General features: G+C 37.5%; 1 protein-coding gene and 1 non-coding gene across 5 annotated transcripts in view; one reads left to right on the plus strand and one right to left on the minus strand.

Annotated features, from left to right (window-relative positions):
- Positions 1–19,135, minus strand: part of EDNRA (endothelin receptor type A) — a 62,042-nt gene that overhangs the window by 38,067 nt on the left and 4,840 nt on the right. For 3 of the 4 annotated variants that reach the window (XR_010943152.1, XM_067736730.1, XM_067736729.1), the window contains exon 2: positions 17,182–17,670. Coding sequence is in view for 3 of the 4 variants with exons in the window: in XM_067736730.1 (XP_067592831.1) it covers positions 17,182–17,601 (420 nt within the window). In the remaining variant the exon portion in view is untranslated. The remainder of the gene's footprint in view (positions 1–17,181; positions 17,671–19,135) is intronic. The other variant, XM_067736731.1, reaches the window with a different exon arrangement.
- On the plus strand, positions 11,933–12,039 carry LOC137224187 (U6 spliceosomal RNA). The gene has a single exon (XR_010943282.1). It is a non-coding gene; the product is annotated as a U6 spliceosomal RNA (small nuclear RNA).

Consider the following 19,135-nt stretch of genomic DNA (forward strand, 5'->3'; position numbering starts at 1 on the left):
TAGAAATGTAAAGGACCCAGAATAGCCAAAAATTTTTTGAAAAAAAAAAAATCCAACAAAGTAGGACTTATAGTACCTGTTTAAAAACTTACTATAAACTACAGTAATCAAGGCAGGATGGTATTGACATAACAATAGACACATAAGTCATTGGACTAGAAAAGAAAAGACAGAAATAAACCCTTACATTTATCATCAATTAAGTTTTAACAAAGGTGCCAAGGCAGTTCTTTGAGGAGACGATAGTCTTTTCAGTAAATGGTGTTGGGACAATTGGATATGTGTATGCAAAAAAGTGAACTTAGAAGTTTACCTCATATACTACACAAAAATTAATTGTGATCATAGATCTAAATGTAATGGCTAAAATTATAAAACTGTTAAAAAAACATAAGAGAATTTTTTGTGATTTTGGCTTAGGTAAAGATTTCATAGATATGACACAGAAACATGTCCATAAAAGAAAAAAATTTGATAAATTGGATTTCATCAAAATTTTAAAATTTTGCTCTTCAAAAGACAGCATTTAGAAAATGAAAAGAAAAGCTACGGAGTGGGAAAAATATTTGCAAATCATATATCTGATGAAGGATTTCCGTCCAGAATATGTAAAGAACGCCTACAATTAAAAAATATAAAGAGAAATAACATAATTAAAAAGAGTAAAAGATTTAAATAGACATTTCACCAAAGTAGAAATACAAATAGCTAAGTACATGAAAATGAAAAATGCTCAGTATCATTCATCATTAAGGGAAAAGTACATTAAAGCCACAATGAGCTACCGCTACACATCATTAGAATAACTATAATAAAAAAGACTGACAATAATAAGCTGGTGAGGATGTGGAGAAATTGGAAGCCTCATATAATGCTGGTGGGAATGTAAATTGGTACAACCATTTTTTTGACATTGATATGATCCAGTGATATTATTCAGATTTCTCCCGTGTTACTCATTGATTTATTTGTATTTATGCAGTTTTATCACATGTGTAGGTTTGTGTATCGACCTCCAGGCAAGACATGGAATAGGTCCATCACCACAAGGACCCCTTATAATGACCTCTTATAACCACACTCCCTTCCCCTCTCCCTTGAACTCCCTAGCCCCTGGCAACCATTAATCTGTCCTCCATCTCAATAACTCTGTCAGTTCAAGGATGTTATATAAATGGAATTATAGTATGTAATCTGTTGAGATAGGCTTTATTTTTTTCCTACTCACCATGATTCCCTTGAGATTCATCCAAGTTGTTGTGTGTATCAATAGCTTGTTCCTTTTTATCACTGAGTAGTACTCTATGGAATGGATGTACCATAGTTTATTTAACCACTCACCCACTGAAGAACATCTGGGTTGCTTCCAGGTTCAGGCTATTACAAATAAAGCTACCATGAACATGCCTGAACAGGTTTTTGCATGAACATAATTTTCATTTCTTTGGCATAAATGCCCAAGATTGCAATCGCTGGGTCTTATGGTAATTGCATGTTTAGTTTTATAATAAACTTGCAAGGTCTTTTCTAGAGTGCTTCTACAATTTCTCAGTCTCATCAGTGATGTATGAATGATTCAGTTTCTTCTCATCCTTGCCAGTATTAAGTGTTGTCACTATTTTTAAATTTTATCCATTCTGATAGGTGTGTAGTGATATCTCACCAAGGTTTCAGTTCTGCATTTCGCTAGTGGCTAATAATGATGAACATCTTTTCATGTGTTTATCGACCAGCTTTATATCCTCTTCAGAAAATTTTCTGTTCATGTTTTTTTTGCCCATTTTCTGCCTGGATTGTTTGGTTTTTTGCTGTTGAATTTTGAGAGTTTTTAATATGTTCTAGAAACTACTCCTTTGGTTAGACATGTTGATTGCAAATATTTTCTCCCAATCTGAAGCCACCGTAATGATGAGAAGCCCGCGCACCGCAACGAAGAGTAGCCCCCGCTCGCTGCAACTAGAGAAAGCCCGAGCACAGCAACAAAGACCCAAGGCAGCCAAAAATAAATAAATAATAAACTTAAAAAAAAAAAAAAAGTAAAAGCAGGGCCAGGGCAGCGGGTGAGATGCCGCAGGGGTGGATAAACTTTTTCTGTAAATGGCCAGATAGTAAATATTCTGGGCTTTGCAGACCATCTGGTATCTGTCGAAACCATTTATGTAAGCAATGGGTATGGCTGTGTTCCAATAGAACTTCATTTATAAAAATAGGCTTTGGGCCAGATTTGGCTCATGGCTGTAGTTTGCCCACCCCTGGGTCAGAGAATCAGACAGGATCAAGCCGAAGTGGTGAGTACTCAGTGCTTGCAAATTAGGCCCTGGAATATTACCTTAATGTGCAAACTTCCCCCTGGATTTACTTCCCCTCCTTTACGGTAACCCAGGAGCTGGAGGCATTTTAAGGTCACTCCATGAAACCAATAAAAATATTATTGTGAAGGTAACTATTTCCTCAGAACAAAAAGCAGGAAAAATTTCAACAAATCCTGTAAGTTTAAAGGCACAATCGTAAGACTGCAAAGCCCAGTGTTCACACATTTCACAAAGTTCTGAATAACTTCTTGGCAGTATGTATTCAGGGCCTTGTAAGACCGCCATCGAATTCCATTTAAAATCTACTCAGTGGTTTTGATACATAAAATCTCTTTTATGTGATGTTGAAATGCAAATTTTGGTGTTGATGTTAGGAAGGATTTTCTTTTAGATCTGTCTTCATATGCTACAATTTGGTAAATTCCTATAACAACCCTCCCTTACCATTTTGTCTTACAATAATGTGGTAACCAGATTACAACTAAACCTCCAAGTTTTACCTAGCAACTGGCATCCCAAAATATGTCATTTAACAAAAATAACCTCAGAGAGATTGTCTGGAAAATTTCATCAATCCAACTTAAACTCTCAGAACATTTACTGTCTGAAATCAGTGCTTTTTAATCTGTGTTTCGTGGGGTGTTTTAAAGTTTTAAAATAAATGGCCATTTACTGCAGCAGTAATGGAAAATGCTGAAACCTAATTTTATTTCTGTGTCTCTTGAGATTAATTGGATTAATTTTGGTTTAGCTGTATATATTACTTTAGGAGAAGGAGAGATGACAGTTTTTCTGTTTTTAAAGAAAATGTTAATAGGTGTTTTACATTCAAAATGTTATTTTTTTCAGTAAAATTGTGTTCAATGGTCTCAAAAATTTCAACAGAACACTGGACTATAACATTCGCCTGGCATTCAGGCTAACTTGATGGAATATATGTATCCTCACACAGAATGCAAGCCACTCAGAGGCACAGCTGTCCTAGATTTCTTTGTGTTTTCTATAGACACTTAGTAAATGTGTGAGTTGATTTGGGGATTATCCAATATGAAGGCAGATAATAGATTTGCTTGAAAGGCCAAGAAGAATTATAATGAACAAAGTTCAGACATATGCCACGCAAGCCTTTAGAGCTTTTAGAAAAGAATTCTGTCTAGGAAATTCTGCCTAGTTCCCAGTACTGTACCATGCCCTGGTGGTTCTCCAAAATTACTGATCAAAATATAAAAGGATTATGATAAAGATTTATGTTAAAAGCATATATTTAGTATATAAATATATGTGTTGATATTTAAGTATTCATGATCAAGATTTATATTAAAAGCATTTATTTAGTATATAGGTATATATGTTGATATTTAAGTGTTATATATATTTATATATACATGTTAAGTTTTATATATCTGTATATATTTATTTTTTCGGCAATCTATATGCACACAAAAAGATGCATGTGAGAAGGTCCATAGATGCACTATTCATATGAGCTCAAAATTGGAAACTATTTAAATGCCTACCTAAGTAGAATGAATAAACACATTGTGGCATTTTCAGACAGTGAAGTGCTATACAATAATGAGAATGCATAAGCTACAACTAAACTCAACAGCATGGGTTACTCTCACAAACATAGTGCTGATCAAAGGAAGCCAGACAGAAAAGATCATACGTCATATGGTTCCATTTACATAAAACACAAAAGTAGGCAAACAAATTCATGCTGTTAGAAGTCAGGAAAGTGGCTGCCTTGGGAGTTTGGGTAATTAGTGACCGAGGGACTTCTGGGTGCAGGTAATGTTCTGATTCCTGATCCTGGATACACAGATGTGTTCATTTGGTGAAAATTCATAGAGCTGACACTTAATGTACATTTTTTTTGCATGTATATTACATCTCAATAAAATGTCGAAAATGTTTACAAAGTATTATGGCACTTAAATGATGTAACACTACCCTAAATTTTCATAAATTTACCTTCTATAAGAACATCAAATTTGTGGAAACAGAGGAAATAGGCAGAGAAACACAGCATTTGTAACATACATGACATCATTTTGAAAGAGAAACGCTGGAGTATTCTAAACATTTTTGTTTTGTGAAACTAAGCTAAAAGTTCACAGTGGCCAGATTTTTAAAAATACACATTCTACAGAATTGCTTTATCTGACATAAAACTCATGTGGGATGGGGCATAGTATGCTATTCAATATTTGGCAAAGAGATGTATGCCCATTACCTTTTATATTTTGAAAGGAATGATTTTGGATATTTTGAACATGCTCAATATAGTTTGCTTTTAAAATTAGGGATATTAGGGACTTCCCTGGTGGTCCAGTGGTTAAGACTCCACGCTTCCAATGCAGGGGGCACGGGTTCAACCCCTGGTTGGGGAACGAAGATCCCACATGCCGTGCGGCATGGCCAAAAAAAAAAAAAATAGCGATGTTAATAAAGTTCCTTATTCAAATAGCTTCAGATTTAATGAAACAATTTCATTAAACTTCATTGTAATTTTTTTTTAAATTGAGGATTTCTAGCTTATTTTATTTTATTAAAGTATAGTTAATTTACAATATTACATTGTTTTAAGGTGTACAGCATAGTGATTCAGTATTTTTATAGATTATACTCCATTAAAAGTTATTACAAAATAATGGCTATAATTCTCTGTGCTATACAATATATGCTTATCTATTTTATACATAGTAGTTTGTCTCTCTTAATCCAATGCCCCTATCTCCCCCCAAACCACTGGTGACCACTAGTTTGTTTTCTATATCTGTGAGCCTGTTTCTGTTTTGTTATATACATTCGTTTTATATTTTAGATTCCACAAATAAGTGATATCATACAGTATTTGCCTTTCTCTGTCTGACTTACTTCACAAAGCATAATATTCTCTAGGTCCATCCATGTTGCCACAAATGGCAGAATCTCATTCTTTGTTTATTGCTGAGTAATAATCCATTGTATATATAAACAACATCTTTTTTTTTTTTAATTTATATTTATTTATTTATTTTTGGCTGCATTGGGTCTCCACTGCCGCGCGCGGGCCCTCCCCAGCCACGGCGAGGGCCACCCTTGGTTGTGGCGTGTGGGACCCCCACTGCAGTGGCCTCTCTCGTTGCGGAGCACAGGCTCCAGGCTTGCGGGCTCTAGAGCGCAGGCTCGGCAGCTGTGGCACACGGGCCCAGCTGCTCTGCAGCATGTGGGATCCTCCTGGACCAGGGCCTGAACCCGTGGCCCCCGCATTGGCAGGCGGATTCCCAACCACTGCGTCACCAGGGAAGCCCTACAACATCTTTTTTATCCATTTATCTGCTTCCATACCTTGGCTATTGTAAATAGTGCTGCTATGAACATTGGGGTTGCATGTATCTTTTCAAATTAGTATTTTCATTTTTTCCAGATATAAACCCAGGGATGGATCATACGGTAGTTCTAGTTTTAGTTTTTTGAGGGACCTCTATACTGTTTTCCATAGTGGCTGCACCAATTTACATTCCCACCAACAGTGCACAAGTGTTCCCTTTCCTCCACATCCTTGCCAGTGTTTGTTATGTGTAGACTTTTTGATGATGGCCATTCTGACAGGTGTGAGGTGATCTCATTGTTGTTCTGATTTGCATTTCTCTAATAATTAGCAAAGCTGAATATCTTTTCATGTACCTGTTAACATATGTATGCTGTCTTCAGAAAAATGTCTATTTAGGTCTGTGGCCCATTTTTTGACTGGATTGTTTATTTTTTTGATATTGAGTTGTACAAACTGTTTATATATTTTGAATATTAACCCCTTGTTAGTCATATCATTTGCAACTATTTTGTCCCATTTCATAGGTTGTCTTTTCATTTTGCTGATAGTTTCCTTTGCTGCGCAAAAGCTTTTAAGTTTACTTGATCTCATTTATTTATTTTTGCTTTTATTTCTTTTGCCTTAGGAGATAAATCCATAAACATATTGCTATGATTTATGTCAAAGCATATTCTATGTTCTCGTCTAGGAATTTTATGGTTTCAGGTCTTACATTTAGGTCTTTAATCCATTTTGAGTTTATTTTTGTATATGGTGTGAGGAAATGTCCTAATTTCATTGTTTTACGTGTATTAATAGCTGCCCAGTTTTCTCAGCACCACTTATTGAAGAGACTATCTTTTTCCCACTTTATACTCTTGCCTCCTCCTTTGTCAAAGACTAATTGACTGAATATGTGTGTGGGTTTATTCCTGGGCTCTCTATCCTGTGCCATTGATCTGTATGTCTGTTTTTGTGCCAGTACCATACTGTTTTGATTACTGTAGCTTTGTACAGTAGTATAGTCTGCAGTCAGGGAGGGTGATACCTCCAGCTTTGCTCTTTTTTCTCAAGATATTTTTGGCAATTCAGGGCCTTTTGTGGTTCCATATAAATTTTAGAATTACTTGTCCTACTTTTGTGAGAAATGTCATGAGTATTTAGATAGGGATTACATTAAATCTGTAGATCACTTTGGGTAGTATGGCCATTTTAACAATATTAATTCTTCCAATCCAAGAGCATGGGGTATCTTTCCCTTTCTTTGTATCATCTTAAGTTTCCTTCATCAGTGTTTTATAGTTTTCAAAGTATAGGTCTTTCACCTCCTTGGTTAAGTTTATTCCTAGGTATTTTATTTCTTTCTTCTTTTTAAATATCATTTGAGACATATTCCCAAATGTCATCCATTATGCTTTCACATTACCTTTTTAATTCCTATGCATCTGGTCAACTCCTAAGGAGGAAGATCTAGAAATGCAACATTTAGTTTTATCAATAAAACCAGGTGTTTTTATGCCAACTGAAACCTTGGGATAGCCATAGACACTCACTTTTCTGTCTCATGCCACAAATTGCCTAGCCTTTCCAATGACAACTGGATGAGACACCAATTTGGCAAAAAAGTGTTCCTCTGGGAAGATAAGCAGATGTATATGTCTAGGCAATCAGTCCATCAAAGAACTTAACATTTCTTTTCATTTTTAAAAACTTTTATTTTCTGGCTCCCTTCCGTCGATTGATCTCACCAACATGACAATGAGTATGGAATACAAAAATCTGTTTGACAGATGTTCCCATGCAATCTGCTAGACTTACAACGTAAATGCTATTCTGGAGAGCAACCTCTGTTTCATACACATCTTCCTTTATAGTGTGTCACTTCTGTCTTAAATAAGCAACTAAAGAAGTATTGGGTTTAATGCAGGAGAGAAAAGGGGATGACTATTTTTTTTTTTTAACATCTTTATTGGGGTATAATTGCTTTACAATGGTGTGTTAGTTTCTGCTTTATAACAAAGTGAATCAGTCATACATAAACATATGTTCCCATATGTCTTCCCTGTTGCGGGGATGACTATTTTTGAACACAGTCTTTGAAAATATATTTCTGTACTAGGGAGGACATCTGGATTACTATCAAGTTTGCCTTATGAGGCATATGGAAGAGAAGCAATGTGGCAGCTTAGCTAACAGCATGGCCTCTGGGATCAGACTGGATCCAAATCCTGGCTCTGCAACTCGCTAACTGTGTAGCCTTGAGGGTATTCCTTAAACACCATGCCTCAGTTTATTCATTTTCAGGCAACAGTCATATAGGATAAGTTTACTGTGAGGATCAAATGAGTTAGCTTGGTACAGAGTAAATAGTAATTAGGCTTTAGGTCATGTTATAAATTGGTATACATAACATACTTTAAGACTGCATATTTTTCCTGCATCGATTCAGGAAATGCTTCTCAGCACAGTAGCCAGCATGTTTTTGTTAAAATGTAAACCAAATCATGTCACTCATCTCCCCATAACCTTCCTTTTTTAAAAAAATTAATTAATTTCTTTTTGGCTGCTTTGGGTCTTCACTGCTGCGCATGGGCTTTCTCTAGTTGTGGCGAGCGGGTGCTACTCTTCATTCCAGCGCATGGGCTTCTCACTGTGGTAGCTTCTCGTTGCAGAGCACGGGCTCTAGGCACGCGGGCTCAGTAGTTGTGGCATGTGTGCTCAGTAGTTGTGGCTTGCGGGCTCTAGAGCACAGGCTCAGTCGTTGTGGCACACAGGCTTAGCGGCTCCGCGGCATGTGGGATCTTCCCAGACCAGGGCTCGAAACTGTGTCCCCTGCATTGGCAGGTGGATTCTTAACCACTGCGCCACCAGGGAAGTCCTGCTCATAACCTTCTAAAAGCTTCCTATCTCACTCAGAGAAAAAGGCTAAAGGCTTTATACAGGTGTATACACAGGGTGACCACGCTTCCTATTTTTTCCAGGAGTCTTGGTTTATGCCTCTTGTCCAGATGCAATTATTGATAGTGTCTACTTTCACTCTCAAAGCATCTTGGTTTGGACAATAAATTATATGGTCACCTATTGTTAGGCCCCACGTTATCTGCTTCTCCCTATCACCTGCCCTACCCTAGTATCCCTGTGATCTCATCTGTTACTATTCTCTTCCTTCCACTCAACCACCATGGTTTCCTTGCTGCTTCTTTAACCCTCCAGGCACATTCCTGCCTCTGGGCCTTTGCACTTGCCACTTCCTTCGGCTGGATGCTCTCACTTTGGATAGTGGCATGGTTTGCTCCTTTTAAGTTCAGTTTTTATTCAACGTCACCTTGTATTGAGCTCTTCTTCAGCCACTCACACTAAGATGAATACCCTCTTCCTCTTCTTTTATTTCTCTTCCCTATTTTACTTTTCTCCTTAGCAGTTATCTCACATACTATATATTTACTTATTAACTTGCCTGTTGTCTTGTTCTTCTACTAGAATGCAAACTCCACAAAGACAAGGATGATTGTTTTTCTTCACTGCTATTTCCCCAGTAACTGGTATATACTAGGAGCTCAATAAATATTTATGAATGAATAAATGAAGAACATTCAGAGAAGAGAGACCTGATGTAACTGAGTAACCAAATAGCCAATCAGTTGCCCATCCGCATTAATTTCTAGTATAAAATTTGACCTAAAAAATATTGGGTTGGCCCAAAAGTTCAGTTGGGTTTTTCCGTGAGATGTTATGAAAAAACAAAATGAACTTTTTGGCCGGACCAATAATAGGACTCCCGTGTTTAAGATAAGTGTTGTGAGAAGCATGATTTGAGTAGATTCTGTTATCTATCCTAGTCTCCAAGTAAGTCGTGATGGCAAAAAATGTGGATGAAACTTTTAGAGAAGTTTAAATTATACAAAGTAACCTCTAAATTTGCACATCCACAAAAACGGTATTAAATCTGAGGGCACACTTGATTTTTCTTCTTGAGTTCAGGAGCACTGGGGATTTCAAACCTTGCGAATTTAAATAAATATTTTAGAGCATGTGGTTTTGTAAAATCTTTGATGTTCAAATTTAAAAATAAGGCTATCAAATATTAACATTGAATGATACGTTCAGTTCTATTATTGAGTTTAATTTCAACTATTAACTTTATAATGAAGGAAAGTTTTTCCAAGAAAAACTAGACCTAGTTAAAAATAAAAGTGTAGCTATAGAAAGCAGTTACTCTAGCTCTCAAGAGAATATGGTAGCTCCAGAAAGCAGTTGTAGAATTTCTGGCTGTATATCAAATTTATTTTGACAGAATTTCTTAGAACATTCCTTATCTAACCACTCTAGTCTTCAAATCAACTTCAGAGACAGTAAACTTCATACCTCTTTCATTTTAGTTCACACACGCTTTACACGAACTGTATAAACTTTGTGTCATAATAAAAAAATAACACTCACATGCTAGCAACTCAAAAGATAAAGACACTCTAGAAATATTTCAGAATAAAATAGCCAGGACATCTGCTTTTACTGCACAGAGTGCTGGAATTACTGCAACATTACACACACACACACACAGTGTGTATGTGAAAATTCTTTTCTCAAAAGTAAAACATTTATGCATCACTATTATACAGCAACCTCTTCTGTGATCTGAAGTGTCTGATGGAGGAATATCTTCAACCACGATGCTTTACACAGCCCAACACCTTCCTAATGAGAAGGGGACTGAATCCATCTCTCCCTCCTCAGCCATGGGAACGATCTTGCAGTTACGGATGGTTTCCATCCCCCATCCCTGAAACAGGAATAACTGTGCTGTGAACCAAATGCTGAGGGTTAGCCCAGTAACCTCACATGAGAATAATTACTTAACAGGACCATGAGAGAAAGCAATGAGGTTCCCAGACACAGGAAACGAAAAGTCAGAAGGGGAGGTAGAGTTGGAGAGGGTTCTGAAGCCTTTCCAGACAGCAACTTCCTTATAACAAACAGCAAGTTGGGTAATAAATGTATCACTCTGTTATTTTATATGTACATATATCCTTAAGTCAGCTGGTTAGCATAATGAACTTTTGCAGTGTGCTTGTGTTTTAGCCATGCTAGAAAATCAACATGTTTCCTGTTCTCTAAATTAGTAACTAAAATCGTCTGTGATATGAATGTTCATTTTGATATTCCAAATCACTTGTAGGTTTAATATTTCAATCAAAACCACAATTACAACTATGCTCAAAAAATGCCTATTGCACAGAAATCTTGAAAAGTGACTCTTCAATTGGTTATATGTACCGGAGAGAGAGGAAATTAAACAATATAATTCCGGAACCACAAAACAAGAACTCTTGACTTCTAAAGACAAAGGGACAAGGGGAAAACAACTCTAGGCTGACAGATTTTTCACAGATTTATGGACCCTGAGACATCCCTGGTCTGCAGGAAAAAAGTAGAGATTCAGTGAATTCAAAAAGCAAGTCTGCCTTTAGATCCGGAATTGCATGGGAGAAAAACATTCTTACAGAGGCAAATAGAGTATTTGAGCAAAATGAGTATTTTGCTCATGCATCAAATATTTTGAAAGCTGGGCACAGTGCTGGATGTGGAGATACAATGATAAATGAGAATCATGGCAGTGTGCCTCAGGGGACTTGCAGTCTAGTGGGGCAGACAGGCAAGCGAATTGGCAGGCACAACAGAGCGTGTGTTAGATGCTCTTAGGGGGTTACTAGAGGGTGTCATGGGAGCACATGAGAAAGGCACTGACCTAGTCTATGTTAGGGATACTTGCCAGACAAAGAGATGCTTCAGCTGAGATCTGAAGAATAAAGTGGAATAAGCCAGAGAAGGCATGAGGGAAGATATTCAAGGTAGAAGGATCATCTTGGTACTCTTGGTTAGCTGGAGTGAAGAGGGGTAGATGAAAAACATGAAGAGAGAGGTGCCTGGAGATGAGGCAGGGTCAGAGCTATCTAACAGGACACGATGAGCTGGAGTGCAATGCACCTTCAAGGGACAGAGAGCTTGGTGAAGGGACAACATTTTCTCTCTTAAAATTCCGGGAATACAGTTTCTATACCTACTTTTACGATTATAGCGCTATTACTGGAATACCTGAGAAAGGCTTGTTTTTATTTGCTTGATGATGAGTAAAAGGCAAACATCTATCACATATGCAACGGTGTGTAATTGGATCAGCTTGGGGGAGTAGTATGTGCAGACCACAGATAATACCCTATGCCTTGTCTGTAAACAAAGAATCCCTCTGACAAATCAACATCATCACCATCATCAATATTTTAATTTGAAGGTCTCAGAAAAATCTGATTACAAGTATATTTTAGTGCTCCCTTCAGGAGCACATATACTAAAATTGGAATGATACAGAGAAGATTAGCATGGCTCCTGGGCAAGGATGACATGCAAATTTGTGAAGTGTTCCCATATTTTTTACTTATCTATGAAACAGAAACAGACTCACAGACATAGAGAACAGACTTGTGGTTGCCAATGGGGAGGGTGAGTGGGGGAGGGATGCACCGGGAGTTTGGGGTTAGCAGATGCAAACTATTATATATAGAATGAGATAAACAAGGTTCTACTGTATAGCACAGGGAACTATATTCAATATCCTGTAATAACCTATAATGGAAAAGAATATGAAAAAGAATATATATATAAAAATGAATCACTTTGCTGTACACCAGAAACTAACACAACATTGTAAATCAACTCTACTTCAATTAAAAAAAGAAGTTAATTTTAATCATATCAAAAAGCATTAATTGAACAGCTACTATGTTTGAGGCATACAACTTATATGTTGTGATATGTGTTTATCACAACATATATATGTGTTTCTTGATGTGTCAAGAAACAACTTTTGTATGGCTGCCCCAACAGGATGGATCCCAGTTGCACAAGATGTCAAAGGCTGTGTGAATATGGAGATAAACTGGCTTTGTGTGAATGTCTCTGGTTTCCACATTGCTCAGATCCTCTGCCAGAGCAACATATTGGGAATCTTGGCTTTTCATTGCAAAATATTCCTGATAATTTCATACAGAAATTTTGTTTATTTTTCATTGTTGTCCTCAGGAAGAGGTGGTTGCTTAGAGTGGACTAAAATAGTCAACAGCTGATTACTGGATGTATCACTGGCTGCTTCCTTTGTTCTCAGAGATCTGCTTTACCCCACACATTAAGTGGAGACATTATTCATCTACAGTATTATCTATGACGTCACTGGTTCCACCTCCCTGCTGTGCCAACATTTCTATGTCAAGTCATTGGACTCAACTGCCTCTCCCTTCCCATGACCATCATTCCCATCCTCTCCATTCTACTTCTCTCCTACATATATTTCTCCACACTTCTGTTTCTACTTAAGAGGCTAAGGTGCAGTGGTTTATGGGCATATCCGTGTGCACATCTGGGTGACAGTTATCTTGAAAGCACATGACACCAAACTTTGGCCCACCCATGCACAAACATCACTTTTAGGGTTTCCACTCTATTCAAAATTAAAACCCATCTCCCTATAGGTGACACTCTAGGGCATAAATAAATCATTAAAGAATATGATTATTAAATTCTATACTTCTAATCTATATTGGCATTTAGTCATTGGGGGGCATTTTTGGATTCTAAACACAGATACAATGCTTTAATTATTTTGCCATTGTAATGAATGTAAATATTTTGTATACAGATTAATCTACTTGCCTAACTTTTTGCATTCCTTGAAAATTCAGCATATCAGATAGTGTAATTTCTTGACAAATTGAATCCATCATCAGTTTGGGTTACAAGTGTGAACATTTGAAAGGGTCTACTAACTCCTTTTCCTTCCTCTCTCCTGGTTTTGTCAGTCTGCTCATGAAATTAATGATATGTTTTTTGCACAATTCCAAATTAGAGTAATCCTTTGATAAATAATACTGTTTCTTTAACATTGCCATTTGAAAACCAAGAAGGTAATTGGCATTTATTTGCATCTTTTGGTTCCTTCTGTTTTACATTTTATTGTCTCAGACTGTCCGATTTTTATCACCAGGTAGTGTATGTATGTGTGTGTGTGTGTGTGTGTGTGTGTGTGTGCACGTGCACGAGTGTAAACAAGGGCTAGAGGAATTTCTCTCCACTTTCTGGGTTATTTCTTCTCTATGAAATGTATATAACTCCAGACCTAATTCATTTTTTAATTTAGGATCTGTACATGCTTCAGCAGCAGCAATTTGGCGACTATATCCAGCCTCTCTGAGAATGACATTTAGGGCAGAGAATGTTACTTAGGGGTAATGATGACATTCGGACAAGAGCTGCACATGCGTGTTAGGAACCAGTAAGAAGCAGGAGCTCTTGGGGGTTTCTGAGCAGAGCAGCACTCGATAAGTACAAGCAAAGTCCAGTACAGCCTGGCAGAAGAAGTCCTGAAGCTATAGAGATCAGCTAGGAAACTTGGAAATTCAGATGTGTAGTGAACCCCTCTTCCATGCCCACAGACGATCCAAAGCTACCCAGCACTAACTGCACGGGATAATGACAGAACAGAAACAGCCTAGCCGTCTGATATACTTGCTGCATTGATTTTCAGTTGTGTTTTACAGCATATCAATATATGAAACAGTTTCAGTACAACTCTTTCAAAGTGAGAGAAAGATAATAAAATGTGAATAGAAAGAACACTTTGTCATGTGCTCTCCTTTTTCTTGTAATATTACTAGAGTCTAATCAGCAAGTCTCACTTGCCCCAAGATTCAATCTTCATACTACTTTCACTCACTCTGATTCTAACCTAGCTCAGTGCAATGTTCTCCCTCTGGAGACACCTTAAAACTGAGTCTAAAAGCAACTGATAGAATTGTTAAACACAACGACCTGTGCGATTTGAAAACTTATCTTTCTTTGATGAACATAGCAGATCTTTTAAACCATTCTTCTTTCACCCTAATTCTAATAATACGGGAGATAAAGAAGCTTCATGCATCCCTTTAATAGAATGTTCTTCAAGTCTATGCATTTTTCATCAGTACCTAAACATAATGGTAAAGTGAGACTGGATGGCTACTACTTTGCCCTGCAATGCAGAGGTAGCTTGACATGGTCAGAGGAATCCACAGGTCTGATATATGAGACTCCAAAGCATCAGACTCTTAGAGCAGGAGGCAGCTGTGGAGAAAAGGCATGAGGACCTAGAGCACACATTGCTTAGAAGGATTTCTCTTGACTCTCCCGGGCAGAAGTCAGAGAAACAGTAACATCTTATGGTTTCCTAACCTAGAGGAATGGACTGCCAGGAGGAAATAGAAATAACGCTCAAATATTGTGAGGCTTTTCTGTTCGCTCCAATGCTTTTCTCTTTTCCTCTGGAAGAAGATTGAAATGACTAAAGAGTATTTATTTCTTTAACCCCAAAGGTTTACTTTCTAAAATTAATGTTGGTTAAAGGACTCATTACATGAGTTTTAGAAAAACAGGAATTATACAAATGTACTCCTGCTATGAAAAAACACATCAAACTGTCCACATTGTTGAGAACTACAATAAGGTATATAAAGTATTGGATTCCCAAGATGGAAAAATCATAAGGTCAAATAAGGAAGTGTCAGTTTTTTCCCATTGTTGTATGAATGTAAAACAAAGTTTTATTGGAATTTTCACCGAATTTGGAGATATTTCAGATGATCTGACTTAAAATGTTGCTACGGAATAGAAATGAAGTTTAGTCTCGTGAAGAGCAGGTAGCACCTCAAAGAGATAAGCAAGGCTCCTTCTCAGCAGATATGGTTATGTCAAAAGCTGCTTTTGCACATGGTCAAATGGGAATTATTAATCAGAGATGGTTATGTTATTTTCCTGAGCCATAATGGGTTGGTTAACTAGTTGTGTAAGTGTGAACAAAAAATGTTTAATACCCCGCACCGTGATTGTGAATGAGTCAAGTCAACATTTTCAAATCTCTTATTAAAGAGAGATGTCCCGAGGAAGTCGTGTTGAGTATGTGTAATATTTCACTAGGAGAAAATCAAAACCTTTTTAAAAGAAAAAAATTCTGTAGCATATGCTAAATATTTAAAATTATTTACATATTTTCAATTTTGCCTCCTAATTTGGTTCTGAAATCCTGCTTTGAGTTCAAACAGAAAACACATGTATTCATGCTCTTCTGTGGAAAGAGATGGTATGTGATTTTAAAAAATTTTGGCCATACTGCGTGGCATGTGGGATCTTAGTTCACCGACCAGGGACTGAACTCATGCCCCCCGAGGTCACCACTGGCCTGCATTGGAAGGTGGAATCTTAACCACTGGACCACCAGGGAAGTCCCTTAATTTCCCCATTTTGTCTAATTTCCCCAATTTTGCAAACAGTGTATTGGAGTAATTTTGAGATGATTTTTCCTTGTAATGTTCAAAATTTTCATCATTGTTTTCATCTTTATGGTTAGACCACTGCTTTTTCTGGTAGGCTAGTATCATTTCACCACAGTTGGAGTGTATCTACTTGAAACCAAGATGCCACTATTTCACTTAAAACTAATCATGTCTTCAACTGACAAACTTTCCATTTCAAGTCATATTTCAGAATATTCTTGCTCAGAATAGTTTTGTTTCTACAGATAATACATAGAAGACAAAAAACTAAAGGCTGAGGAAAGTGCTTTCCCTGTGCTAGGAATAAAGACATTCTAAAACATCTGACACAGATGATGAAATTTCATTTGAATTTTAGCTCACTTGAATTCTTGCAGCAATTTCCCCCACACAACCACTAGACCAAATATGGAATAACTGATTCCTTTTGGCTTTAGTTGTTTTGGTACTAACTAGTCCCTAGAGCAAGGTGATCACACCAACAGGGGGTGAGTTCTCTTCCTCTCCCACTCAGGCTCTAACTTTGATTGTCTTTGGATCCTTGTTGCCTAGCTCTGCAGCAGGCACAGAGTAGGTGCTCCTTGAATGTAAGCGGAAGCAATGCGGGAGGCAACAGTAAACTGATGCTTAGTAATGCTGCTCAGCGAGGTCACCACTGGCCTGCCATCTCGTGCACCCGTTATCCCTCAGTTGCCCTAACTGCGGAAGCCAGCATGACCTTTGCCTTCAATCATCCAGACAGTCAAAATAAAATAAGCCCTTCTCATTTCAAGCCGTACTATGGATATCGGGCTTCCGAATAGCATCACATTGAAAAGGTAACCGAAACTGAAGATAAATTTATTTTAAGTACTTTTTGGGCTCAGCAGGTCTTACCCTGGAAATGGAATGTCAGAAAAATCCAGTGATCTTCCCCAGATTGCCCATCTACCCAGCAAGCTCATGGCTGGCATGAGAATCCCATTCATGCAAGACCATGACTTTGAAGAGTCATCCCTGAAATACTATTTTGTTAACAATTAAGTTAGAAAGTCAGTGTCACATTTAACAAACAATAAAAATTTCAAATGTCACCCAGTTTTAAGAGAGCAGAAATGGCTCTCAGTAAAAACACAGACTGAAATTCCAAAGGACAGAAAAGTCTGCAGCACCTCTCTCAACTGTGGAATCAGAGCATATGTTCCAACCTGCAAACGCATTTGTGGTTACTTCCTACCTTAAATACATTGATAGGGAGATCAATGACCACATAGATAAGGTCTCCGAGGGCAAGGCTGGCTATCAGTGCGTTGGGGCCATTCCTCATGCACTTGTTCTGGTAAATGATCCTGAGCAGGGTTGCATTCCCCACCATTCCCACGATGAAAATAGTACACGATATCACAGTGTTAATGTATTTGAAAGCTGAAGTAATCTTAGTCTGCTGTGGGCAATAGTTGTGCATTGAGCCATTGTTGGGGAGGGCCAAATTCGTGGGTCTATGTGTGGTAACCATGAAGCTGAGTTCTGTCCCACGAAAAGTGGTGAAATCGTCCACACGGGTGCTTAGATTTGTGCTGTAGCTCTCAGGATTATCACTGACGACACATCCAACCAGCGCCAACCCAAACAACACCCTGAGGCAAAAGGTTTCCATCTTGATGCAAATTTGAGGAAAGGTCTCTTATCCTTTTGCTTTGACACCCCCCTTTTTTTTTTTTTCTACCTGAAAAGAGAAAAGAGAAAAAATAATTTTGGTTACAAAATCCAGCTGCCAATAAGACTGTAGTCAATGATAATTACTGCTTCAATTAAAAAGCAGGATGTATCTGGTAATTAGATAAGATATATCTGTGTCAGGTTACCCCATGGAAGAACAAAAGAAGCAAAGATCAAAGCTCTACTAGGGCAAGTTATATCTCTGTATCCTGCCTCTATCTCTGTCTCTGTCTCTCTCGCTTTTGTCCATAGCTATACTTACATCTAGATTATAATATGAGGACATGGCGGTTTTTCCTTCGAGTAGTAGAGAAGAAGTTACATTACACCTAGGCTGATAGCCTGAATTACAAAAAACCTTCACGAGTTGAGATAACAATATTTTAGTTATTAACAGAAGAGAAGAGACATTATATGCTGAGTGAAAGTTATGTAGTATTAAGGCATAAAATCACCAAATTCTGTAATTAACAATTCAGTATTCCAACATGTGTGCTGTTTTGCCAATGGCAAATAACGAACATGAAAATAACATGCAGCTCAGGTAGCCATTTGAAGTGTTATGAAATGTTCATTTAAAAACAGAACTCTGATTAACACCATCAATACATTTAACAATCTTAGTCATTTAAAAGTGAGATAGTTGATAAAGACCAAATATTTATTTTATTGAAAACCTGGATGATTACTGTGTACAATCAACATCTTCTGACAGGAGTTTTTCTGCTTTTCCATTCGTCAGAAATTATTATCAGGATATATGCCAATGAATGAAACTAGGAGTAATAGACTTTCTCAGGCCAGGCATACTATTTGGTTTTCCAAACATCCTTTATACATCCTTTAAACATCCTTTATAGCTACATTGATTATGACCAGTCACTGTGCTGAGCACTTCACATGCGTGATGCCCTCTATTCCATACAATGACCCTCTGAAGCAGTTACATGGTTCCATTATAAACACAGGGAAACACAAGGTCAAGTAGCTTGTCAAGGCCGTAGCTGGTGTGGTGCTTCTGTGATTCAAAGGCAGGTTAGTCTGACTTTGAGCCTGAGCTCTTAACCACTAGACTGTACTGTCTCTCATTCTCATGACTTCTTAGCATCTAAAGTGTTTTAACAATGTTTCCAGCGTTTTGAAGAAGCAATAGACTTTGGAGGTTGGTTAGATATTTTCAAAAGACCATTTCATTGTTTTGTTTTGTTTTGTTTTAGTCACTTGCAGAGAGCAGTGGTCCTTCTTGTTCAGGAAGTCTAGGTTTCTACTTGAAGAAAAGATGCTGGGAAAATGAGGGAGGTTGGTGGTAACACAACAATTAAAGGTAAATAAAAACGGCTCTTCCCATTTTAATATTTTGTATATTTTCTGTGAATTTTTGTGAATCTTTAAAATGAAGGCCATAAGCTCATTTATGATGATGTGGTGTGTGTGTATGATGAATACACCCAGGTCACAATTTAAATTTTAAG

The sequence above is a fragment of the Pseudorca crassidens genome, chromosome 4 (assembly GCF_039906515.1).
Source record: "Pseudorca crassidens isolate mPseCra1 chromosome 4, mPseCra1.hap1, whole genome shotgun sequence".
Lineage (NCBI taxonomy): Eukaryota > Metazoa > Chordata > Mammalia > Artiodactyla > Delphinidae > Pseudorca > Pseudorca crassidens.